At 46.2% G+C, this 26,273-nt stretch overlaps 1 protein-coding gene across 4 annotated transcripts in view; it reads left to right on the forward strand.

Annotated features, from left to right (window-relative positions):
• Nucleotides 1–26,273, forward strand: part of AGBL5 (ATP/GTP binding protein like 5) — a 740,606-nt gene that overhangs the window by 57,077 nt on the left and 657,256 nt on the right. For all 4 annotated transcript variants that reach the window (XM_029596295.1, XM_029596297.1, XM_029596296.1 and 1 more), the window contains exons 4-5: nt 12,752–12,923; nt 21,475–21,641. In XM_029596295.1, coding sequence (XP_029452155.1) covers nt 12,752–12,923; nt 21,475–21,641 — 339 coding nt within the window. The remainder of the gene's footprint in view (nt 1–12,751; nt 12,924–21,474; nt 21,642–26,273) is intronic.

Consider the following 26,273-nt stretch of genomic DNA (forward strand, 5'->3'; position numbering starts at 1 on the left):
AATCACAGCGGCCCCGTGATTCTCGTAGCTCCGGAGTGGCCGCGTCGTCCTTGGTTTGCAGACCTGCTTCACATGTCGGTGGACGGACCAATACGTCTGAGTCATCTTCCCCGGCTCCTGCAGCAGGGACCGGTATTTTTCAAGCAGGCGGCACTCTTTTGTCTTGCGGCCTGGCTTTTGAACGGCGCCGCCTCCGCCGCAGAGGCTATCCAGAGGCGGTAATCTCCACGATGCTCAAGGCCCGCAAGCCTTCTACTTCCGTGGCCTACGTTCGAGTATGGAAGGTTTTCGAGTCTTGGTGTGTCGACCATGGGGCCCGATCCACGGAGGCGTCGGTACCCCTGATCCTTCAGTTTTTGCAGGACGGGCTGGATAAGGGTCTGGCATACAATTCCCTCCGAGTACAAGTAGCAGCCCTGAATGTTCTGGTACAGACAGCAGTCTCCCTGCCTCTCCAAGCGGATATCGCACGCTTCCTGAAGGGGGCCAGGCATTTACGGCCACCGGTCAGGGATCCTTGTCCGTCGTGGAGTCTCAACCTGGTTCTCCGAGCCCTGGCGGGTGCTCCCTTCGAGCCTCTACAAGGGGCTTCTCTGAAGGACCTCACTATGAAGACGGTTTTTCTGGTGGCGATATGCTCTGCCCGTCGCATCTCGGAACTGCAGGCTCTCTCCTGCAGGGAACCTTACCTGCGCATTTCGGAAGCGGGGATCTCGCTGCGTACGGTACCATCTTTCCTTCCGAAGGTGGTTTCTTCCTTCCACGTGAATCAGACGGTGGAACTCCCGGCGTTCTCTCCCAAGGAGTCGAAGTCTCTTCATCATTTGGACGTCAAGCGGGTGCTCCTCCACTACCTAGAGGTTACCAATGACTTCCGGGTTTCTGATCACCTGTTTGTGCTCTGGTCGGGACCTAAGAAGGGCTCCTCCGCGTTGAAAACGACCATCGCCCGCTGGATCAAGGATGCCATTTCGGCGTCTTACATCGGGTCCGGTCGGGATCCGCCTAGGGGCGTCAGGGCTCATTCTACACGCTCTCAGGCTGCATCTTGGGCGGAGTCTCGTGCTGTCTCTTCACAGGAGATCTGCCGGGCGGCAACGTGGAAGTCGCTGCATACCTTCGCTAGGCATTATCGGCTACACCTGGCGCCTTCGGCTCCTGGACACTTTGGCGATCAGGTTATCCGAGCAGGGCTTTCAGGGGCCCACCCGGTTTAGGGAAGCTTTGGTACATCCCACCATCTGGACTGATCCTGGTACGTACAGGGAAAAGAAAATTATTCCTTACCTGCTAATTTTCGTTCCTGTAGTACCTGGATCAGTCCAGACGCCCACCACTTTGGGACTGTGAGCTTCTGCTCGGATTTGTATATGTAGCTGTCTTTTTCTATCTTTCTTCCTATCGGGGTTGGTACAGCTCCTCACAAGTTGACTGTTATGACCTAGTTCTGGGTCGTTCCTGTTCTTGTTCTTGGTGTTTACTTACGTCAGGATGTTTGATCCAAATTGTTTTGTTTTCTTGCTCGTTGTGGACTTTGTTATTCAAGATACTGAGCTCCATCAGAGGGTGCGCTGGTATATGAGGTGGCACTCTCGAGCTCTGTTCTGACTCCATCTGCTGGACGGGGGACATAACCCACCGTCTGGACTGATCCATGGTACTACAGGAACGAAAATTAGCAGGTAAGGAATAATTTTCATTTTTGTATTATCATGTGTCCAGTGTATGTGCACATATTTTTCTGTGTAATTAACAGCATGACAAACTGCCAATGTGGGCATTTTTAACATACTGAAGCTCATATACTTGGAAAGATGACAATATATAAAAAGAATGGTTGCACTATTTCAATTCAGAAGAAAAGTGACAAGTCACAATTAGTTTGTAACATACATCTTATCTTGATAAATTGTTGATTTTTGTGCTTGGTATATTTTTTTATCTGTATATAGTTTAAATATTGTTTAAAAACAAACAATTTGAATGGTTTTCAGTAAAAAAAAAAATAAAATAAATAAAAGGCTTATTTTTGTATAGTCAGAGATGTGAATCTTTATGCAAAATGGTGCAAATGTGCTGCATAATTGCCTCTGAATTTTTAAAAATTTGCCAGTTCTTGCCACAGAATGTTGAAAAATCTGCCACAGGAAACCGGGGGCTCTTTTCATAATCCACCTTCCATTGTGCCCTACAATGGGCTCTAGCATTTCTATATTACTTTCATACTTCCAAGTGTTGATCTATTCCTAAATCATATATTTATTTATTTATTTATGTATGTATGTATAGTTTTTATATACTGATCTTCTTGCATTAGATACAAATCAAACCGGTTTACAAAGAACTTGCCAAAAAGGCGATACAAGGAACCATGAATGTAAAACGAAAAACTTAGGGTAACATAGTCAGATAGTTAACTGACCAGTTTAAAAACAATTAGAAATTACATATTGATAAAGGTCACAATAAGTGAAACAATCCAATACATTGTGCAAAGGATCCATTAGGAAGTGGGCAGTAAGAAGTTAAGAAGGGGATAAGGAATAGAGGAAAGATAAGCAATGGAGAAATTACTTACCTGATAATTTCGTTTTCCTTAGTGTAGACAGATGGACTCATATAGTCCTTAAGGGACCACAGATCCTGCTTTACTGCTTTTCCTGAACTTCCACTTCTTTCATGTGTTGAGACCAGCACTGCTAACTGCAGACTTCATATGAATATCACTAGTAGATTTCTCCTAAACTTTAAAAACAGCCAATTCTAGCAGGGGCGGATTGTGGGAAAATAGTGGCCCGGGGGATTTTTCCCCATACTGGCCCATGGGTACCCAATTACACATACAATTTGGTGAGTCACCAAATATAGAATAAAGGGACCATAAAATATACACAGAAATGTACAAACTAAACTGGAAATCACAACAAGTTAAACTGTATGTAATGCAGCAATGGAAAAACAGAAAATACCATCATTCCTCATAAAACATCAAACAATAAAATCAAGAACTATAAAACATCAATCACAATAGGAAAATCATACTAAAAATATATATTTCAAAACTGCTGATGAATAGAATCTCCAGTAATTTAACTCATATATAAATTTTTGAAAATTTCCCTAATACTAATAAAATATTTCAAAAACAGCAGACATCAAATAATAATCAATAATTAAAACTAATAAGGATAGAAAAAAATCCCCGATTCTCCATACCTGGGAACTTTTAATTCCAGTCACCTTGAGATGGTCATGAATTAGTGTTCTCTAGCACAGTGGTTCTCAACCTTTTTTCTGTCGGGACACACCTGACTGATGGCTCTTACATGCGTGACACACTGAACACATGACCATCATAGGGCTAAATGTAAAAGTACAGTTTGCATCCACAGGAACCCCCCTGACCCACAATTATGGATGTAAAGCAGAATTATGACATTCCCCGTACAACTCACAAAAAATATATTCTGGTTCTAGTGCCATCTCAGTAATAGCAACACCAACTACCAGGCTCAATAGCCCTACTTATGAAAAGACAGCAGTTTATCACTATTGCATGTCCTCTTGAGAAAATACAACAAATAAGACTGATACAGTAAAATACCTCACCTCTGTCACATACACAGAACCGACCTAACATACTACCAGGATCTGCAGTAATGCACATAAACTAATCCACACACAGTTACACTTGTATTATGGAATGCACTGAAACAGTAACAACTCTACCTTTGAAAAGGCAACACTACAAATATTAAATCAGGCCCTAAACACCAATACATCTCCTATTAGGAAAACAGGACTAGCCAAGCAGCTATAGATCCCAACACAGAAATAATTGTATAACTATACTAATAAGCAGAATAAATGTTTCACAACAACTATGAACAGAATAATATCCAACAATTAAAAACTCATAAAATGTATTTAAAATATTTCAAACAGCAGACACATCATGGTAGTCAATCAAGAAAAATGAACTTAAAAAGGCACCTTTATTTACTCTCTCCAGCCGTTCTCCTACTCCTTTCCCTTGCAGGCCACACCAGAAGCAGCAGTAGCTGCTAAAGCTGTCCTCATAGTCCTCTTCCTTAGGGACCACAACCAGTCTCTTCTCTCTCTCTCTCTCTCTCTCTCTCACACACACACACACACACACACACACACACACACACACACACACACACACACACACACACACACACCAGTCACACCCTCAGGACCAGTTTCTGTCTCTCACACCCCAAACATTTCCCCAACCAATCTCTTTCTCTCACACACACACAAGCACATACATACCAATCAACTCCCTGATCAGTCTCTCTCACACATACACACGTCACCTCTCTGGCCAGTCTCTCTCAATCACACAATGCTCTCGCTCTCTCTTACTTACACACAGGCTTTCAATCACACACATGCTCTATTTCACTTACACACAAGCTCTCAATCACACACATGTTCTATCTCACTTACAAACAGGCTCAATCACACACATGCCCTCTCACAGCCACAAGCCAGCCAAAACATGCTCCATCTCTCTTGCACACACACATTGACACATACAAGCACCCTCCCTGATTCACATATACACCATACACATACAGAAGCACCCTCCTTATCTCAAATATACGCCACACACATACAGAAGCACCCTCCCTGTCTCACATATTCGCCACACACATACAGAAGCACCCTCCCTGTCTCACATATTCGCCACACACATACAGAAGCACCCTCCCTGTCTCACATACACATTACACTCTCACAGAAGCACCTTCCTTTCAGACTTGCAGCATTTTTCACTTTACTAAAAGTGAAAGTGATGCTCCCAACCGTTAAATAAGAAAATCACATTCCTATCAGAAGGCGAAATGACACCCTTCCTTCAGGTTCTGTCCTCCCAAGGGACAGACACCCACACCGTTTTACGCTTTCAGGAAGTAAAGCAAGTGTCTTTCTTCAAACTATCAGTTATATGATTATTCATGTGGGAGATATGGAACAGAAAGACATCCTTAGCTTCTCTTCTAAATGGGAATATTCCAGTCTTAGTCATTTAAAAATATACATTTTCTAAAGGCTTAAAAAAAAAAAAAAGCAAAACCGTTTCAGATTGGAACTATTCTAGTCTTTATGCTTAAATTATGCTTAAAAAAAAAACCCAAAACAAACAAACCCCACCTGGCATCATATCTTACATTTGTGATTTTGCTGAGATAAACATTTTAAATACTTTAATTTTTTTTTGCTTTAGTATTTGTCTCTACCCACTTTGTTAAATTTTATTTTCCAGAAGAGAGATGCTTAAAATTCAGTAATTTCATCTTTCATCCAACTTTTCAAAAGTTGCGCTACCAGTACAAAAGTTGAGGTATATGTATTTTCACATTTCATTTTTTTAAACTGGCAGATTCCTTTCTCACATACTCACCACATACACACTACATCTCACATACACACAGAAAGAAGATCGGCGCAGGCGGTCTAGCTGATCACGTGGCCGAAGAAAGGAAGATCAGCGCAGCCGGAGACCAGGCACCAAGACTTAGGGGGCGCCGCGTCAGGCAGCCAGCCCTCGACTTGCCCTGCCTCCCCCCCAATGCCACCCTCCCGACGCCCCCCTGTTGGTCCAGCGGAGGGCCCGGGAGCGATCTGCCGCTCCCAGGGCCTCGGCTGCCACTAACCAAAATGGCGCCGGTGGCCTTCAGCCCCTACCTTGTGACAGGGGCTACCGGAGCCATTGGTTGGCCCCTGTCACATGGTGGGGATAAAGGTCACCGGCGCCATTTTGCTTAGTGGCAGCCGAGGCCCCGGGAGTGGCAGATTGCTCCCGAGCCCTCCGCTGGACCACCAGGGGGGGTGTCAGGAGGGTGGCACTGGGGGGGAGGCAGGGCAAGTTGGGGGCTGGCAGAATTTTGAAAGGGCACTTTTTGCCCTTTCAAAATTCTGCCGCCTGCCGCGGCGCCCCCTAAGTCTCGGCGCCCTAGGCACAGGTTGCCGCAACCAACACCTATCACGTGATTGGGGTGACCGGCCCACTGGGGCATGCCCGAAGCCCCGATAGGCCAATCCGCCCCTGAACTCCAGCATTCCTCTCCCTTTACCAGGACCTGAGGTTCACCTCCATGATGTGTTCAAACGTGTAGTCATCCAAGAACTAGATATCCATGTGTAGTGCTGAACCTGTTTCCCATCCACACATGAAGTATTCAATTTTCATTTGGAAAATCTCCAAAAATATTGCTGTTGATATTTCACATTCATGAGATCTTTTCTATCCTCCCTTTTTCCTTCTCACCTAAGGCAAGAAGTTTGTATTTGTATTTGAAAATGCTGGTGCTGGGCAATTAGATCAACTCCTTTTTATTATTTTGATTCTAGAGCAAGTTGTCATTCTGCTTGTTTCTGCTGTCCCAGCAACTTGCTATCCCTCGTCTGATTATGCAGAGCTCTGAACGATTTCCCTGCAACTCCTACTGCTGGTAGCCTTCATTGTGGGAACTGCAGCATTATGCATCTTCCAGATTGCTTAGCTCCTCTCATTCCAGTGCTGAGGCATTCCATCTGAATATATATGTGTAAAAAAAAAAAAAAGAAAGTACATGTAGTAGGGCACCTAATAATTTTGTGGCCCTATAAAAGATCCTTTCCTAGCGTGTAGCAGATGGACTCAGAACAAATGGGTATAGTGTGCTCGTGCTAGCAGTTGGAGACGGATGTGACATCAGTACGGGGTACATATACCCCCGCAGGAAGTGCAGCAACTCAGTAATTTCCGTCTCCAAAGCAGTTTGGAGCTACCTCACGCTCGCTGAGCATTTTTCCAAATTCTAACGACTAAATTCATAGAAGAATCCTACCTGAAGACGAGCCCCGCACTCCTGCAGTGATACCATTCGGTCCCTCCCCCAGTTGAATTTCCCGAGGTGATTTCCGTGGTCCCTCGGAGGTAAGAGCCTCGGTCCGGTGGCCAATTCGCGGCAGGGACCTAGCCCCCGAGTGAGAAGGGCTCGGGCGCGGCACAGAGGCAGCCTCGGTCCCCGAGCGAGACGAGTTCGGGCGCGGCCTAGAGGCAGCGGGTGCACTTCCTCGAGCGCGGCGGTGACGGTAATCACCCTCTCCCCCCGCAGCCGGAGACCGCCCGGGTTGCAGCCGGGAAGCGCCGAAGACAAGGTAAGGCATACATCTTTACTTGTGGGTCTCCGAGGAAGCGAGGATTAGCGGGGTCTGCCTACGTGGCAGCCCGCCAAGGAGGTCGCCATTTTACCTGCCTGCTCGCCGTCACCATTTCCCTGGTTCGTCGCCTCGCTCTAGCGCTCAGGCCAGACACCTTGATAGGCGCACGTTGATGGGCACATGTTGCTAAATGCACGTTGATAGGCGCACGCTGCTAAGCCCATGTTGATAGGCGCACGTTGCTAGGCGCCCGTTCATAGGTGCCCGTTCATAGGCGCACGTCAATAGGCGCACGTCCATAGGCGCACGTTGATTGGCGCATGTAGATAGGCGCACGGTGATACGCACACATTAGTAGGCGCACATCTTTCGCGCATATTACAAGGCGCATACTCCGGCTGGGAGCGCACCGCATAGATATAACAGACGAGATGGAGCGTAGGAGAGCCCATGCGTCCGCAGAGCCGGCACCTCCAGAATCAGGCATAAGAGCTCTAGGCCTCTGCTCAGCATGCAACCTCAGAGCCACACAGAGCGAGGAAGCAGACTCCCTATGTGCCCAATGTGAGGAGGCCCTGGGAGTTCCAGGCCAGGGCCGGTCCCAGCCCAGCGTACTTGCCAGCTCCTCAGGGAACACCCCGGACCTAGCAGGCAGCGGTGAGCAGCCAGGGAACCCGAGAGACCTGGTGCCCCTAAGGCTAGAACCTGCTTCGCTCTCCTGGGTGGAATTATTCAAGGGGATTCATGCCTTTGTCAAGATGCAGTCTGATCCCCGAACAGACCCATACGTACCGGAGGACCCAGCCCCTGGACCCTCAAGACCTAGGCACGGCCACTCGCCACCCGGAAGCTCCACTTCTGGGGATTCAGATTGTTCTGAGGAAGAGGGCGAGCCCCCCGAGGAGGGAGAGCTTCCCTCAGGGATAGAACCGTATCGAACCATGAGATGCTTCTTTCTTAAAGAGGATCTCCCAGACCTGGTCTCTCAATGCCTGTCTGAGCTGGCTATCCCGGGCCAAGGCACACCAGGGGAACCTAGAATGAACCCTCTGCTAGAGGGCCTGCGACAATCGGCTCACCATTTTCCCCTCCTACAAGCAGCACAACAGCTAATCGATCTGGAATGGAATGCGCCGGAGGCCTCATTCAAAGGGGGTCGGGCCTTATCTGGCATGTACCCCCTGGACCCGGCAACCAAGGAGCTGCTGGCGTGCCCTAAGGTAGACGCCATAGTTTGCGCAATTCTGAAGAGCACCACCATTCCGGTGGAGGGGGGGGGGGGGGCGCGGCCCTCAAGGATGCACATGACCGGCGCATGGACGCGTGGTCATGTGCGTCCGTGGTGACGCGTTCCTGTTTATCTCAAGCTAGGAACAACACCCTGGGAGAAGAAATGGAATCAGCTCTCTCGTTCCTCACTGACGCAGCCTCCGACCTAGTCCGTACGGCAGCCAAGGGAGTGTCATCCTCAGTGGCAGCCAGGAGACAGCTCTGGCTATGAAATTGGTCGGCCGACTCCTCCTCCAAGACACGCCTCACAAGAATGCCCTTTAAGGGATCCCTCCTGTTCGGCAGCGACCTCGAGAAACTGGCTAATAAATGGGGCGCCTCTCCATTACCCCGTCTACCAGAAGACAGGTCAAAGAGGAGCCAGTGCCATTTTCCTAGGCCATCCAGAGTTAGAAGCTCTCAGCGCTTCAACCCTTACAGGGCTCGCTACCAAGCACCTCGTTCTCAGACCAGGAACCAGTCCTTTCGGACCAAACACAACAAGAGGAGAACCGGCTCAGGTTCGGGTCCCGGCCGCACCCCGCAATGAGAATCAGCCGACCCATCTGGGGGAAGAAGCCATAGGGGGCAGGCTAACCCTATTCTACCGCAGGTGGGTCGAGATTACCTCGGACCAGTGGGTCCTCGCCATCATCCGAGAAGGGTATTACCTGGACTTTCTTCGGCTCCCTCCAGACAAGTTTGTGGAATCTCCTTGTCCACCCCTCAAGAGGGCGGCACTGGAAGCTACCTTGCGGAGGCTCCTGTCCCTAAATGCTATAATCCCAGTGCCTGCATGGGAGATAAATTCTGGACATTATTCCATTTATTTCATAGTGCCCAAGAAAGAGGGCACTTTCAGGCTCGTCCTGGACCTCAGGTCAGTCAACCGACACCTACGGGTCCCCAGCTTTCGCATGGAAACTCTGCGGTCAGTCAAAAGTGCAATACAGCCAGGGGAGTTTCTCACATCCCTGGACCTGTCCGAAGCCTACTTGCATATCCCAATCCATCGGGATCACCAGCGCTACTTACGCTTCAAAGTCCTGAGCCAACACTTCCAGTTCCGAGCTTTACCCTTCGGGTTAGCCACCGCGCCGCGGACTTTTACCAAGGTCATAGTAGTAGTGGCGGTGTCACTCAGGAAGGAATTCTCGTCCATCCCTACCTGGACGATTGGCTGATCAGGGCAAAGTCACCGGAGGAGAGCCACCAGGCAACCAACAGAGTTATATCTCTTCTGGAAAGCCTAGGATGGGTAGTCAACACAAACAAGAGTTCCCTACAGCCTTCCCAGTTGCTGGAATACCTAGGAGTCCGATTCGACACCCAGGAAGACTAGATCAGCCTGACCTCCAAGAGGAGATCAAAACTCCGGAATCGTCTGCAGGCCCTGCTGAGCGCCACCCGGCCCACAGCTTGGGATTACCTACAGGTCCTCGGCCTCATGGCATCCACTATGGAGGTGGTACCATGGGCGCGGGCTCATATGAGACCGTTACAACGTGCCCTCCTATCTCGGTGGAGCCCACGATCACAGAACTTCACCATACACCTACCTCTACCAGCCAGAGTGTGGAATCAGCTACGGTGGTGGTTGCAGCCCGGCCACACGAGCCGGGGGTCAAAAATGTCCTCCCCAACCTGGACCCTGCTCACTACAGATGCCAGCCTGAACGGATGGGGAGCACACTGCGAAGAACTAACCGCCCAAGGGCGGTGGAACAAAGAAGAGTCGGGGTGGAACATCAACCGACTAGAGGCACAGGCAGTCAGGCTAGCCTGCCTGCGATTTGCCCACAGACTTCGAAACAGGGCGATCAGAGTGATGTCGGACAACGCCACCACGGTGGCATACATCAACCGACAGGGCGGAACCAGAAGCCGACAGGTATCCTTAGAAATAACCCCCCTGATGGCTTGGGCGGAGGCGAATCTCCAGGACATCTCCCCCGTCCACATCGCCGGGAAGGACAACACCACGGCAGACTTCCTCAGCAGAGAAAGCCTAAACCCGGGGGAATGGCAGCTGTCGCCCACAGCTTTCCGGATGATTGTGGATCAGTGGGGGACTCCGGGCATGGACCTACTAGCGGACAGGTCCAACGCTCAAGTACCCAGATACTTCAGTCGCAGACGAGATCCTCTCTCCCACGGGATCGACGCTCTGGTACAGCCATGGCCTCAGGGGATCCTGCTATATGCTTTTCCTCCATTGTCCCTGCTGGGCGGCATTATACACAAGATTCAGCGGCACAGAGGCCTAGTTCTTCTAGTGGCCCCGGACTGGCCAAGAAGACCCTGGTACGCAGACATGAGAAGACTGCTGGCAGGGAATCCACTACCCCTGCCTCCACACAGGGACCTGCTGCGGCAAGGTCCCATCCTCCACGAGGATCCAGCTCAATTCTCTCTTACGGTCTGGCCATTGAGAGGGCTAGACTGAAGAAAAGGGGATACTCGGGGCCGCTAATAGATACACTCCTCCGAGCATGCAAGTTCTCCACATCACTAACATATATAAGGATCTGGAGAGTATTTGAAGCCTGGTGCGACACTCACAGCACCAATCCACATGCCGCTAAAATCCCTATCATTTTGGATTTCCTAAAAGATGGACTTCAGAAGGATCTGTCCCTCAATTCCATCAAGGTTCAGGTGGCAGCGCTATCCTGCTATGGTCCCAGGAGTGACGGCAACAGCATTGCCACACACCCAGACGTTTCACGTTTCCTGAAAGGAGTCAAACACATTCGCCCGCCACTGAAGTGGCCAGTGCCCCTGTGGAACCTCAACCTAGTTTTGGAATTTCAAGCGGGACCCGCCTTCAGCCCCTTCGAGGCCTGTCCCTCCATTTGTTAACCTTGAAGATGGTGTTCCTGCTGGCCGTATGCTCAGCACGCCGCATCTCAGAGCTACAAGCGCTGTCCTGCCGTGATCCGTTTCTCAGAATCACTCCAGAGGCTATCCATCTTCGCACGGTTCCTTCCTTCTTACCCAAAGTAGTCTCACACTTCCACCTCAACCAAACCATATCCTTGCCAACCACGGAAGGTTTGAAGAAGTCGGAAGAAGGTCGAATACTGCGCCATCTCGACATCGGCAGGCTGCTGTCCAGATACCTGGAAATGTCAGAAGCAGTACGAAAGACGGACCACCTGTTCATCCTTCACAGCGGGAAGAAGCAAGGGGAAGCGGCCTCACGGGCAACCATCGCCCGCTGGATCAAAGAAGTTATCAAGGCGGCCTACGTAGAAGCGGGAAAACCACCACCTCTATGTGTCAAGGCTCACTCTACCAGAGCGCAGGCGGCCTCCTGGGCAGAAACTAGTATGCTGTCGCCGGCAGAGATATGTAAAGCGGCAACGTGGTCCTCCCTCCATACCTTCTCCAGATTCTACCGTCTGGATGTCCAGGCCAGGGAGGACACAGCATTTGCGAGGGCAATCCTAAACGGACCTCGGGCAGCCTCCCACCCAGTCCGGGAGTAGCTTTTGTACATCCCATTTGTTCTGAGTCCATCTGCTACATGCTAGGAAATGTAGAGATTACTTCCCTGATAATCTCGTTTTCCTTAGTGTAGACAGATGGACTCAGCATCTTGCCTGGCTGCCGGTATACATGGGGATTCACTGACTCACGGTAAGCCATGTTTTCTTATATAGGGCATCCACCCTGCCAGGTGTCGACGCTTTCCGGTTGAGAACACTGGCGGTCTCCAGCTACTATCAATCGGTCAGGGTATTCATGTTCATTTAATCGATCGGTCAGTCACACATATATCCATAAAGCTTTTGCAAGGAAGATTACTGAGTTGCTGCACTTCCTGCGGGGGTATATGTACCCCGTGCTGACGTCAGATCCGTCTCCAACTGCTAGCACGAGCACACTATACCCATTTGTTCTGAGTCCGTCTGCATACACTAAGGAAAACGAGATTATCAGGTAAGTAATCTCTACAATAGTGCGCCTTTTATTATTCCCTAGCACCTTGAATGGCAGACTAAGTGTTACTTATTTATTCCATGTTAAGCAGACTGACAACAGTTAGAGCATCCCCGGGCTTACAGTGGGGTTTGTTAATGAAGGTATGATGACCAGGTGTGATGGAACTACATGGTGAAATGGTCCATTTAAAGCACACTACATTTCTGGTACTAGCTGCTATGTTTTGGTATGAGTACATTGCAGGGCACAATGAGGGAGCACAAAACATTCCTTGACAGAAACACTTGCACAACGATGTCACTTACTCTCTGTACATCTTTATCTCCTCCCTCTCTCTCCTTCTGCATTCTTTCAGATCCTGGTTTTATTTCAGTGTACGAGGGGGTGTGCCAGGAAAACTGATCAAAATCAACATCATGAATATGAACAAGCAGAGCAAACTGTATTCCCAGGGAATGGCTCCTTTAGTCAAGACTCTTCCCGTCAAACCCCGGTGGGAGCGTGTTCGAGATAGGCCCACATATGAGGTACCTTATTTATTTATTTATTTATTTATTTAACGTCTCTTATATACCGATAGCCGTTCGCACATCGTATCGGTTCACAAAGAACAAAAAACTTATGGGCAGCGCCCTTACAAATAACAGATAACAATACAGATAACCGGGGGAGGAGGCAATGCAACTTAATAGGTCAATAAATAGGGAGAAACTATAAATATAACATACATAAAACTATATACAAAGCATCAGTCTTATTATATATATATATATATATATATATATATATATATAATATATATATATATATATAATTATATTATCATTATATATAAATATATAAATATTTATATATTTAATCTTTCCTGGCCATCTTGTTTGTCCTTGGGACCCCTGAACTCTTTTAATAGAACTCCTTTCAGTAGGGTCCCATTAAGGGAGGTATGTATCCACTAAATGGTTGGTTGGGAAAGTGACACCAAGGCATTTCATAAGGGCCATATTTGAAAAGTTTCTTCTCTCAGTCCAGCCATATAAGTCTGTTTCATGAACATCTGAACTAGAAACCAAAGGTGGTATAACTGCTAATCTATGTTTCTTAATTTTTCTGTTGATAAGCAGGCTGAATTTGCATATCTGGTGGCACTGAATGGACTTGTCTCTCCATGCTAGTAGAGCTTTGAGCTCTGCTGAGCATGTGTGAGAGTTGCCTCAAGAGCCTTTTCAGTCATTTTTTGTCTGAGCACAAGCACAGGCATGTACTCAGTCTTTCCTTATAAATTTTTTCTTAAAACTTCTTAAATCCAATCTTTTTCTTCATTAATAGTTGCCTCACTGCCCCTACAGCATCCAAAATAGCACTTGTCAGTACTAAAAAAGATTTTCTCAGGGCCCTACCTCCTCAACATGCTGGGCCAGAACAAGGGGATAGTGATTGGATTTAAAAACTGCATCCATGGAAAGGTGATGTCCTGCACTGACAACCCTGAGCTCTGCTACTGATGCCTCAGGCTGGAGCATAACCAGAAAAATTGCTACGCCTGTAGAAGGATGTCTTCACGCTTCCAACATTCCAGGACAGTTTGCATGGAGGAGCTTGGTAAATCTCTTCAGAATCCTCTTCCCGCAGTGTGGTATCATCTGTCTCGTTGGGTAAAGAGTTGCACCATCAACACAACCATTGGCGCCATCAGTGGAAAGTGTGTCGAAGCTCCTGATGTACAATGCAATGAAGTACTCCAGCTCTGCTGGTGCGAGATGGTCAATGCACTTTCCGCTGGTGCATTTGACACATAGTGCTCTGAAGCCTTGATGCACTACGTACCAATGCTTATGATGAATGCACTGAAGCTTGCAAAGTGTGCAGCCCATAGTTCATTGATGTTCCTCAAGGCTTTCATGTACCACCCAGACGGAGCATCTGGGCCTCTGATGCATGACCCCCATATTGCACAGTGCAAGAACACACGGTACAGTCATGATGCAGTCAAAGCTTGCATTGATGCAACATTATCGCTCTGCACTGACTTCCTCGGCACAACTTGCTAAAAATCTGCTGACTTTGTTAAAGCCACATTCTTCTAAACATCATTTGAAGATGCATCAAGCTCAAAGCCTAGCTCATTAAGGTGCTTTACCAATGCAGCTATATGCAGCCCATCCTATATCTATGGTAGAAGGAGTTATGTTACTTCCATTAACATTAGCTCTCACTCCATTCAGGTTACTTTAGTAGACTCTGCGGCTGGAAACACTGGATCTGGTGTGTTCCATAATTCCACTTACCTCCAAAAACCTTCTGTTCAGGTACAGGAACCTATCTTAGTCTTCAAGGAGGATGTTTTACCACCCATGCAAGGTCAGTGGACACATCATTCACTTGACCAGTTGCATGTTTGGTGTGTGGTTTCTTCACCTCTCTAACCAAGGAGATGGAAGGAACTTTCCAGCCTCTCCACCATTACAGCGGAGATTGCTCAGATTGGAGTCCTAATCTCACTTATCAGCCTGAACACATAATCAGAACCTGTAATTTGGGGTTCTTCATCATTGCACGCTCTAGCAGCAGAGTCCTGTTGGTCAGAGGCAATTGACTAGGGTGCATCCCCTCAAGGGCCACCAGAAGAATCAACTCTTCATCATTGGAGTCCAAGATAAATGAACTTGTGGCAGTAGGTTCAGATGAAGACTCTACAGGCATATCTTCTACATAGAAACAACAGAAAAGGACCAGATGGTCCATCCAGACTGCCCAAGAAGCTTATGGTAATATCAGCTGCACCATGCAGGGTACCCACATGCATATCAGTTTCACAGACCGTAAACATCAGGGGTCTCATTGAGTGCTGTTTGAATCCAGTTCTCTGTTACTCCTTGCTTTTGAATCAGAGAGCAATGTTGGAGTTGCATCAAAGTATCAGGCTTATTGGTTAAGGGTAGTAACTGCCGCATCAGCAAGCTACCCCCAATCTTATGTGTTCCCCAGGCTGTAAATGTTGGGGCCCTTGTTGGTTGCTGTTCGAATTCAATTCCCCTTTTCCCTCTGCTTTTGAAGCAGAGACCCATGACGGAGTTGTATCAACAGTATGAAGACTTACTGGTTAAGGGTAGTAACAGCTGCACCAGCCGGTTACTCCCATGCATTCTTTTCTTCAGTTTTATTTATTTAAAAACTTTTCTATACCGTCGCTAAGTTATATACCATCGCAACGGTTTACAGATAGGCAAATAGACTAAGGAAAGTAAATGTAGGATATCTTACATTCTAACAGGTGCCAATAAAGTTCGGTTACAATTTCATAAATAAAATCATTATTTGAGTAATGTTGGTCAAGTCCAGGTATATTATTGAGTTACTATTGCTTTGAAATATTACTTCTTAAAAGTAGGATTGATTAAATTCATTCTCATCTGCATTACCTTGTACTTTCATTCTCTACCCTCCACACTCTTTAGTGAAGGCTTTTTTAAAGAGCCATGTTTTTAGATTTTTCTTAAAAGTTTTGAGATTATTCTGTAATCTGAGTTCGGGTGGCATCGTGTTCCATAGTATGGGCCCAGCCAATGATAAAGCCCTTTCTCTCACTTGGGTTAATTTTGCTGACTTTACTGAAGGGATTGTTAGTAGTGCTTTGTTTGCTGAGCAGAGGTTTCTTTGTGGAACTTGTACTCGTAAGGCTGTGTTTAGCCAGTCTGCTTCTTTATCATATATTAGTTTGTGTATGGTGCATAAGGCTTTGTATTTTATCCTGTATTCGATGGGTAACCTCTAGCCTTTAGGGATCCCCAGTTTTTATCCCATGCCTTTTGAATTCTTTTATTGTTTTCATCTTCACTATCTCCTCCAGAAGGGCATTCCAGGCATCCACCACCCTCTCTATGAAGAAATATTTCCTGACGGTTCTGAGTCATCCTCCCTGGAGTTTCATTTTGTGACCCCTAGTTCTACAGATTTCTTTCTAATGAAAAAGCTTTGTTGAATGTGCATCATTAAAATCTTTCAGGTATTTTGAAGGTCTATATTGTATCTGTCCTGCACCTCCTCTCTTCCAGGTTATAAATATTCAAATCCTTCAGCCTTTCTTCATAGGTCTACGCGTACAGACCCCACACCATTTTGGTCGCGCTTCTCTGGACTGCCTCTACCCTGTCTTTGACCCTTTTGAGATATGGACTCCAGAACTGAACATAGTACTCCAAGTGAGACCTCACCAAGGACCTGTATAAGGGCATTATCATCTCCTTTTTCTTACTGGTTATTCCTGTCTCTATGCAGCCGAGCATTCTTCTGGATTTAGCTATCGCCTTGTCACATTGCTCCACCATCTTTGGTTTTCCAGACATTATTACCCCAAGATCCCCCCCAATCACATACAGATGCAGGAACCAACATCTTGATCCTCTGAACTACACCTCACTCCCGGAGTACCTTATATATATACTCTGTGGAAAAGTTGGGAACGATGCTTGGTATCCATGTCTGTAAAGACAGAGTCCACTCAGTCTTCTTCAAATTCTGGACATCCAGTCAAAACCTACGGTTTTCTAGTCTACAACATATTGTAAATGAGATTGTGGGAAATGCTTATTTTGGACATCCCTGTGGCTAGGAAGCTTGACCTGGAATTCAGAATTCGGAAGTCCTCAGGATGCGACATTGTTAGCTGCCAAACCAGTCAGTAGTAATCAAATCTGCTATGAAAAAAAGTGAAAAAAACAAGAATTCACCCAAACTCACCTCCAAGGAAAGATCATAGACTACTTGATAACTTAGGCAAGAAAGTCTTTCAAAGTTCCATACTTACCGCTCGCATCACTATTCACCAATTCAATATGGTGCAATACCTTTTCTATTGCATCCAGAAACTTAAGTCATGTCTACAGTTTATGGAAGATAGTAGTTATTATCCTCTACTGCTTTTGGATGTGAATGAAGGCATGAGTCATCTTCTTTAGTCTATGTATGAGTCTTTTGACTCTGTTTCACATACCTCCTCAGGCTCAGTAAAGGATCAACATATGGCATGGCTGAGAATGAGCAGCACATGTGAAGATGTCCATGAGAAGTTTGCAAACTTCCCTTGCTTAGATGACAACCTGTTTGGTGAAAAACTCAGAGAAACAGTCATTCAAATTAAAGATCAGAATGTAGTGGTGCAAACCTTTTCAGTGGCTTCTGAGTAGCCTTCTACTTCGAGATGTTCCTTCTCATATAAGCATCTGTTCTACTAAAGATTGTTCTACCACAGATGGCGCTATTGCTCTTTTCAACATTAGCGCCTGGTGCCTCTTCCAGCCCACCATCAACAGTCACTTCTGGCCAGACCCTGACACCAGGAACTTTGTCAGATGAAATCCATGCCACAAGTCCAACCCAAACCTGGGCCCAGTTTTTGAATACTCAGAAAAATCCTTATATCTCAATTCTGGTGGTGGGGAAGAATTCAGACCTTATTAGAAATGTAGCGTCAAATCACCAAGGACATTTAGACCCTCAAAATCGTGCAATCTGGATACAGTTTGTGTTTCTCCCACCCACCATCCTTCCTACATTCCAGATCTGTTTTACCTGCCACAGCTCTGCCTGGAAGTCCTGTTGCTTCTTCAACAGTGAGTGATAGATTCAATCTCTGTGTCCTAACATGGGCAGGGCATCTTCTCCTGATATTTCCTCATCCACAAGAAATTTGGAGACTTGAAACCCATTCTGGATTTAAGACACTTGAACAAACACCTACTCTGAGAGAAATTCCAAATGAATTCTTAGCATGATCCTTCTTAACATCGTGAAGGACAAATGGATGTGTGCCCTGGATCTAAAGGATGCATAAGCTCACAATCCTATCCATCCTTCTCATTGGCACTGCCTTCATTTCAAAGTGGATTCTTCCCACTGCCAATATAAGGTACTTCTGTTTAGACTATTGGCAGCATGAAGTGCCTCAAAGTGGTAGGGGCACATCCTTGTAGTCAGAGAATATAAGTTTTCCCGTACCTGGATGATTGGCTAGTCATGGTAAGTTCTTAGGAGAAAGTACTCTGTTCCCTGCAGGAGACCATTTCTATTCTATAATACTTGGGCTTTCTAGTAAATTTTGAGAAATTGAATCTAGTGCTCACTCAGAAGTTCAGGTTCATTGGAACTTGGATAGATTCACTACAAGAGAGAACATTTTTACTTTCAGAACTCATGAATATCAAGAGATCACCCATTCACAAACTACTGTCCTCTCCATGCTGAACAGCCAGAGCACTCCTAGTGGTTTGGGACATATGTACAGCCATCTATGTGGTCCTGCTGACCCTCTTTCACATCAGTTACCTGCAATAAGGGTCTACATTCAGCCTATAGAGGTCGAGTCAGCTGATCAGTGGGATCAGCTGACTCAATCTCTGTCGACTGTGGTATGGATCACAGAGGACATGAATTGAGAGTTGCAGTGGTGGTTACATCCCCCAGTTCTGCAGGAAGAAACTCCTCTTCGAATGCTCCTCCATCAAGTAATGACGACTGTGGATGCCTCCACTAGGGAATGGGGAGTTCACACAGGATCTTTTCAAATCCAAGGCACCTGGTCTCTTGAGGAAAATTGGTATCAAATCAACCTACTGGAGTTAAGAGCAATAAGATACACTCTGTAAATATTCATGCACCTTCTTCAGAGAAGAAGCAGCCTGGTTCAAACCAACAACCAAGTCATCATGCCGGGTAGTACTGAATTTATGGGAAATAGCAGCCAAAAATCGACCTGTCCTATACGCCATCTATCTTCCAGGGATCTCCAGCATACTGCCAGATCACTTCAGCACAGTGTTTTGTCCATCAATGATCTCTAGAGCAATCAGTGGCCAACAGATTATTTGACTTATGGAGATGGTCATTAGTGGATCTGTTTGACTCAGAACAAAACAAGTAACTAAATCAATTTTGCTCAGTTCTACCCAACATTCTTAGACTAGCTCAGGACACTTTCCTGCTCCACTGGGAATAAACCTCATGTACATTTTTCTGTCAATATCATTGATCGCCTGAACAGTGCAGAAGCTTCTCCATCTGATCCTTATCGTTCCAGCATGGCCCAGACAGATATGGCTTGTATATCTCATATAACTCTCCAGTAGTTCTCCCATACATCTGGGGTCAGTTCCTATATTGTTAATGCAAGATGAAGGGACACTGTATCATTCAACTTCCCTGTCCTCAATCTTACACCTTGGATGTTGACTGCTCAGAAATTGTAGACATATTAGTCTTGTCTAGAAAACCATCAACTATGAATAATTATGCCTTCAAATGGAATAGATACTTCATAAGGTACCAACAGAACACTTTGGACCCATTCTCTTGTGAGCCCAGGCATTTTCTATAGTACTTGCTCTGCTTTTCTGATTCAAAACTTGCCACATCTTCAGTGTGTGTATGTCTCAGTGCCATAGCAGCATACATGTTCTAGTGGATCGTAAACTTATTTCTACTACCTGTTAATATCTAGATGTATGAAGGGTCTATTGCACATCAGATCTGAGGTACAAAACTGCTGGTTCCATGGGATTTAAATATTGTCCTTTTTCAGCTTATGAAGCTTCCTTTAGAATCATTGGCGTCATCTTGACTCAAGGTCTTAACATGGAAAGTACTGTTCCTAATAGCAGTTTGGTCAGCCAGAAGAGTCACTGAACTCCAAGCTCTCAAACACTATCCCAAGTACCTGCAATTCTTCCACAAAAGGGTGGTCCTTCGTACGCACCCAAAGTTTCTGCCAAAGGTCGTCTTGGTTTTTCATATCAATCAATCCATTGTACTACCTACTTTCTTTCCAAGACTTCATGTGTATGAAGGAGAAAAAAACCCTTCATAGTTGGACTGCAGAAGAGCCGTAGCATATTACAAGAAGCGAACTCAGCCACTTTATTAATCTTTTCAGTTGTTTGTGTCATACGAGACTAGGCGTGCCAGTTGCTAAGTATTCTTTGTCTAATTGGATAGCTGAGTGCATTCAACACGGCCACACCTTAGTGAAAGCTATACCTCTTCTTCTGTTGTTCATTTGTGAGAAGTTCCTTTTGAAGACATTTGCAAAGCTGCAACCTGGTTGTCAGCGTACACCTTTACATTCCACTACTGACTCAACAACCTATTAAGGATAGACAGTAAATTTGGACAAGCAGTTTTGCATAACCTGTTCTCGCAGTAGTCCACTCTCCATGATGGCATCTGGGTTGCTTATTTAGTAAACACTTCACTGCAACCTTCAGCTTTGGGACTCTCCATATGTAATGACTAATTCAGCCTGCTTATCAATGGAAAAAGCAAGTTTGCTTACTGTAAACAGTGTTTTTCATAGCTAGCAGGATGAATTAGTTATGGAATGCCTGCCTACATTCCTGGAGAGATGACTACATAGCTAGAATTAGCTCCGATATAGCCTGAGGAGACTCACGAAGCAACGCCCACATGGGAACTCCCGCTCATGCCTAGTAGAGCTCAAAGCTCTACAAGCTTGGAGAAACGAGTCCGTTCGATGCTGCTGGATGATGTCGCCCATATATAATGGCTAATTCATCCTGCTATTTATGGAAATCACCATTTATGGTAAACAAACTTGCTTTTTTGAGCATTCTTAAGTTCCATTAAGAACACTTGCTGGAAAACTGGTGTGCCTTGGTTTAGGGTTATGCAGCAAGTCTAGTGTACAAAGGGTGTGTTAAAGCAATCCTGCTTTAACACAAATGTGTTATCTGTTATTCAGTACATTTTTTGCTAGAGAGGCTTTTTGTTATGGCAGAATATGATTACTATAATAATTATTTTACAAGAATTACTCTGTGGAAAAAGGCTTGTATTTGTTATAAAAGGAGATCACTGTATGTTTGTCATAGCTAAGGTAGAAGGAAGGTATGCTAAGCTGGGTTCTTGGTTTTGTGCTTGACTGCATTCTGAGCTCAGTGTAGTTGCAAAAGTGAGACTGCATGCCCCCCCCCCCCCCCCCCAAAAAAAAAAAACAGAAGGGGATATCCTTGTCTTCTGAACCGGAATGTATGCTATGTCACTTTCTTACTATGCTTGTCTCCATCCCAGATGGTGGAGACCAACTTTGTGCTATCCTTCACTCATCGCTTGCTGGACTGCCGTGGAGCCACTACTTATTTTGCTTTCTGTTACCCCTTCTCATATGAGGAGAGCCAGGAGATACTAAAAGGATTGGATGATCGATTTGCAGACTGTAAACACTTGTCTCCCAGCAGGTAACATATGGTTATGTTTCCTATTGCTTAGTTACCCTTGTTTATTATGTGTGGTATTTTCATCTGATGAGGAAGGAATACCTTAAGTACTGCTACATCTGCAAGACCAGCTTTGTGCTGATTCATCCTGTTCAACCAGCAGATGACTGACTCATTGTGCTCATTTCACTTGAATATTATAAGTAAAATAAGCTAATATTGGTTTTGGGGCTATGCAAGTAACTTGGTGGCAGTGCTGCACTGCCATGCAGAGGGTCTTGGTTTGATTCCTGGCTCGGGACTTCTGCTCCCTGCTGCAACCAGAGCTAGGGGAATTGTGACTACAATGTTCACAACTATTAAGAGGAGGGAGCCCCAGTCATTGTGTTACACAGTCACCTATTAGTCAGACACAGCCCATGATTGCATGGTTTTGACTACAGTGATTGGACTAGGTGAGCTGGGGGGAGTGGGATATAAACATAGGAGAAAAAATCCCAAAGTAGTTGTGAATAAAGGTTCATAGCTCCAGATCTCAGCCTTGATTGTGCCTGAGACGGAAGCCCAAAAATTGCAGGTGAACACTGCCGGGTCTCTCCGCCAGATAAAAACACAAACAACAAAACAATAAAGAATATCTACTTCACTTTGTACAGCTTGAGGCTGATATCTGAAATCAGAGTCAGCCTGCAGTACTGGCTAATGGGGCGCAGTTTAGTGACAGGAGTCAGCCTGGTCCCGCCAGTGTGGATCACACTGATGAATGACACCAGCCAGTCAGGTTGGGAAGGCCCATTGTAAGGGGCAGGTTATATAGGGCAGGTGGCAGCGAAAGAGAGAGAAGGGTCAATAAACCGATAGGAGCTAAGGACTGTAAGGCTGGCACTTAGGGTGTTGAGCCCCAGAATGAAAGCAAGGATCAGTAAGAGTACTTTCAGACAGCATGACAGCAGTGGCATACATAAATAAACAAGGAGGTACAAGGAGTTGGCAGCTAGAGAAAGAGGCAGAGAAACTGATGATTTGGTCAGAAGTGAACCTGGCAGGGTAGGCATTCAGTTACATTGCAGGGTCAGAGAACACGCATGCAGATTTCCTTATTAGGTACATGTTAGATCAAGGAGAATGGAACTAGCAGACAAGGCATTCACAAAAATAATAGAATAGTGGGGAAGGCTCCTCTGGGATTTGATGGCAGCACAAAAGAATGACAAGGTAGATAATTTCTTCAGCAGATGCCAGGAAAAGGGGTTAAGAGGAATAGATGTGTTAGTCCAGCCATGGCTAATAGATCAGTTGTTGTACATCTTCCCTCCATGGCAAATAGTGAGGACATTGAGGAGAGTGGAGGTCATTCTGATAGTGTGAGGTTGGCCCAGGACACTGTTCCGGATCTGATGCTAGGAGTTAGCAATCTGTTCCGGATCTGATGCTAGGAGTTAGCAATCTGTTATTTTCTGTTATTTATTTAGGAGTAGTGGGTGGATCCTTGGGCCGGTGGCAGATGACCATGCCCCCAGGGGCAGATCCCGAGAAGGACCACCGGTCAGGCTCAAAGTTAGGAGACAAACACACACTAGTTCTTTTATTTAGACAGTATACTGAACCACCAGAGATGGCAGTAGTGAGCTGGTAAGCCCGGCTGGGCTGTAGACCCTCAGATACTGGAACAGTGATCCCTGGAGGCTGAGCTGAAAAGAGACTGAGAATAGTGAGTAAGCAGGGTATGCAAATGGTAACACTCACACAACGTCCCAATGAAGCCCAGGAGCTGGAAGAATAGGCCCTCAAGGAGCGAGTACCTGGTTCCAGGGAAAGCTCAGAGAGAAAGATGGTAACTCACTGATGTAGCTGATATAGTTGATAGTGATGACTTCCAGGCAGAAGAGTATACGAAGCAGGTCTGGGATCAGGGCCCTCGAGGAGCGAGTACCAGTTCCAGACTATCGCCTGAAAAAACAAAGAGAGCGAGGCCCCCGAGGAGTGGGTACCTCTGGTAAGTCCAAGGAGGCAGAGTAGCTTAGACAGACAAGAGAGTCCGTTGTCAATCCTTGCTAACTCCATGTGTTAGCAAATTCTGAGACCTTAAATATCCGTTGCGGGTGATGTCATCTTCGGGGGACGCCCCCGAGGTTCGTGCCAATGCCAGTACTTCAATCAGGGCCGCTTTGCGAGCGCGCCCCTAGGCCTCCAGGAAACATGGCAGTTGCAGCGTCGAGCCGGTCCGGGAACACCCGAGGACAAGTGGCAGGAGAATGCTGCGGCAGCCAATCTTCCCGCGGACGGAGAGGGAGGCGCCAGAGAGGTAAGGAGAGTGGAGAGAGGGTGTCGGGCACCGACGGACACAACAAACACCGTGGTATACAGACCTAATGAGGCTGAGCAAGGACAGGGCCTAGTAGGGATTGTCTTACAGCTTTGTTCTTGAGAGGAACAAGTTGTGGCGATAGTGGCCACAATATTAAGGTCCAGAAAGCATACTATGTTTCGGGTTTATGGCAGAGTCTAGAAGGTATTTGAAAAGTGGTGCTGGATAGGGCCCAGGTGAAGGAAATTTTGCAATTCCTGTAAGATGGCCTGGAAAGTGGGCTGGCCTTGAATTTGCTCAAGGTACAGGTAACGGCATTGACATGTAATAGGAGCCGAATGCAAGGGGTTTTGTTAGGCCCGTATATGGTTATCGCACGTTTCTTAAGAGTGGTAAAAAAAAAACAAAAACATAAAAAGAGGAGATGTAGAAGGGGCACAAGACGGAGTGTAAGAAGAATGTAGGAGTTTAGGCTATGAAACTAGGACAAGAGACTACTGGATAACCATCCAAATATCCCAGAATATGTAGCAAGAATGACGTAAGAAATCGTGAAGTTCTCTTTCTCTATCTACTGGCGTGCAGAGGAATCCCATAGGTGTGGACTGGTCTGCTAGGACTAAAGGAAAGGAAATTATCTGGTAAGTACAAATTTGGCTTCAAGTTGGGTGAGGCTTGAAGTGAAGCAAAATCCAGAATCTATAAAGCAAAGTCTCTCCCTCTTCTTTCTCTCCAAAACGTTTATAAATGTAGTAAGCCATGACTGGGAACATGATAAACTAAATTTTGCTGTACTTTTTGATCCATGTAAGATGCTTTCTCACAGGACAAGCAGGATGGCAGTCCTCACATATGGATGACATCATCAGGATGGAGCCCAATCATGGAAAACTTCTGTCAAAGTTTCCAGAACTTTGACTGGCCCTACTGGGCATGCCCAGCATAGCACTAACCCTGCAGCCAGCAGGGGTCCCCCTTCAGTCTTCTTTTTTCCGCGCAGCAGTAGCTTCGCAGTAAAGGAGCTCTGAAGAGATTCCTGACAGGAATTTTCCTCATGGAATTAATAAAAGTTAAATTGCCCCTCAGGGGTCCCTCCTCTACCTTTTATAAGTCCGGTACTCCGGTAAGTTTTTACCCGTTTCCCATCGATTACCATCGAGTTTGGCCTTCACGGCCTACTGTCCGTTGACTGTACCGTGTCTAAATTTTTTCCATGGCGTCGGGGTTTCGTCGGTGCCTGGACTGTACCCGCACCATGTCTATCACAGACCCCCATAAAGTCTGTGTAATGTGTTTAGGACGCGAGCACGATGTCTTGACCTGCACCAAATGTGCCCTAATGACACCGAAGGGTCGCAAGGCCAGAACGGAGAAGATGGAACTTCTCTTCTTTGCTCAGTTGATGCAATGGACTCTGTCCATTGCATCAACGTCATCTGAACCGGCACAGTCGACTTCGCACCAGCATCGACCATCGACCGGTGAACGACCGGCATCGACGACTTAGAACATAAGAACATAAGAAAATGCCATACTGGGTCAGACCAAGGGTCCATCAAGCCTAGCATCCTGTTTCCAACAGTGGCCAATCCAGGCCATAAGAACCTGGCAAGTACTCAAAAACTAAGTCTATTCCATGTTACCATTGCTAATGGCAGTAGCTATTCTTTAAGTGAACTTAATAGCAGGTAATGGACTTCTCCTCCAAGAACTTATCCAATCCTTTTTTAAACACAGCTATACTAACTGCACTAACCACATCCTCTGACAACAAATTCCAGAGTTTAATTGTGCGTTGAGTAAAAAAGAACTTTCTCCGATTAGTTTTAAATGTGCCCCATGCTAACTTCATGGAGTGCCCCCTAGTCTTTCTACTATCCGAAAGAGTAAATAACCGATTCACATCTACCCGTTCTAGACCTCTCATGATTTTAAACACCTCTATCATATCCCCCCTCAGTCGTATCTTCTCCAAGCTGAAAAGTCTTAACCTCTTTAGTCTTTCCTCATTAGGGGAGTTGTTCCATTCCCCTTATCATTTTGGTAGCCCTTCTCTGTACCTTCTCCATCGCAATTATATCTTTATTGAGATGCGGCGACTAGAATTGTACACAGTATTCAAGGTGCGGTCTCACCATGGAGCGATACAGAGGCATTATGACATTTTCCGTTTTATTCACCATTCCCTTTCTAATAGTTCCCAACATTCTGTTTGCTTTTTTGACTGCCGCAGCACACTGAACCGACGATTTCAATGTGTTATCCACTATGACACCTAGATCTCTTGATCTTCTTGGCCATTGACACCCTCTACTCCCCCTCAGGGTCGACGGGATCGCAGGGAG

The sequence above is a fragment of the Rhinatrema bivittatum genome, chromosome 3 (assembly GCF_901001135.1).
Source record: "Rhinatrema bivittatum chromosome 3, aRhiBiv1.1, whole genome shotgun sequence".
Lineage (NCBI taxonomy): Eukaryota > Metazoa > Chordata > Amphibia > Gymnophiona > Rhinatrematidae > Rhinatrema > Rhinatrema bivittatum.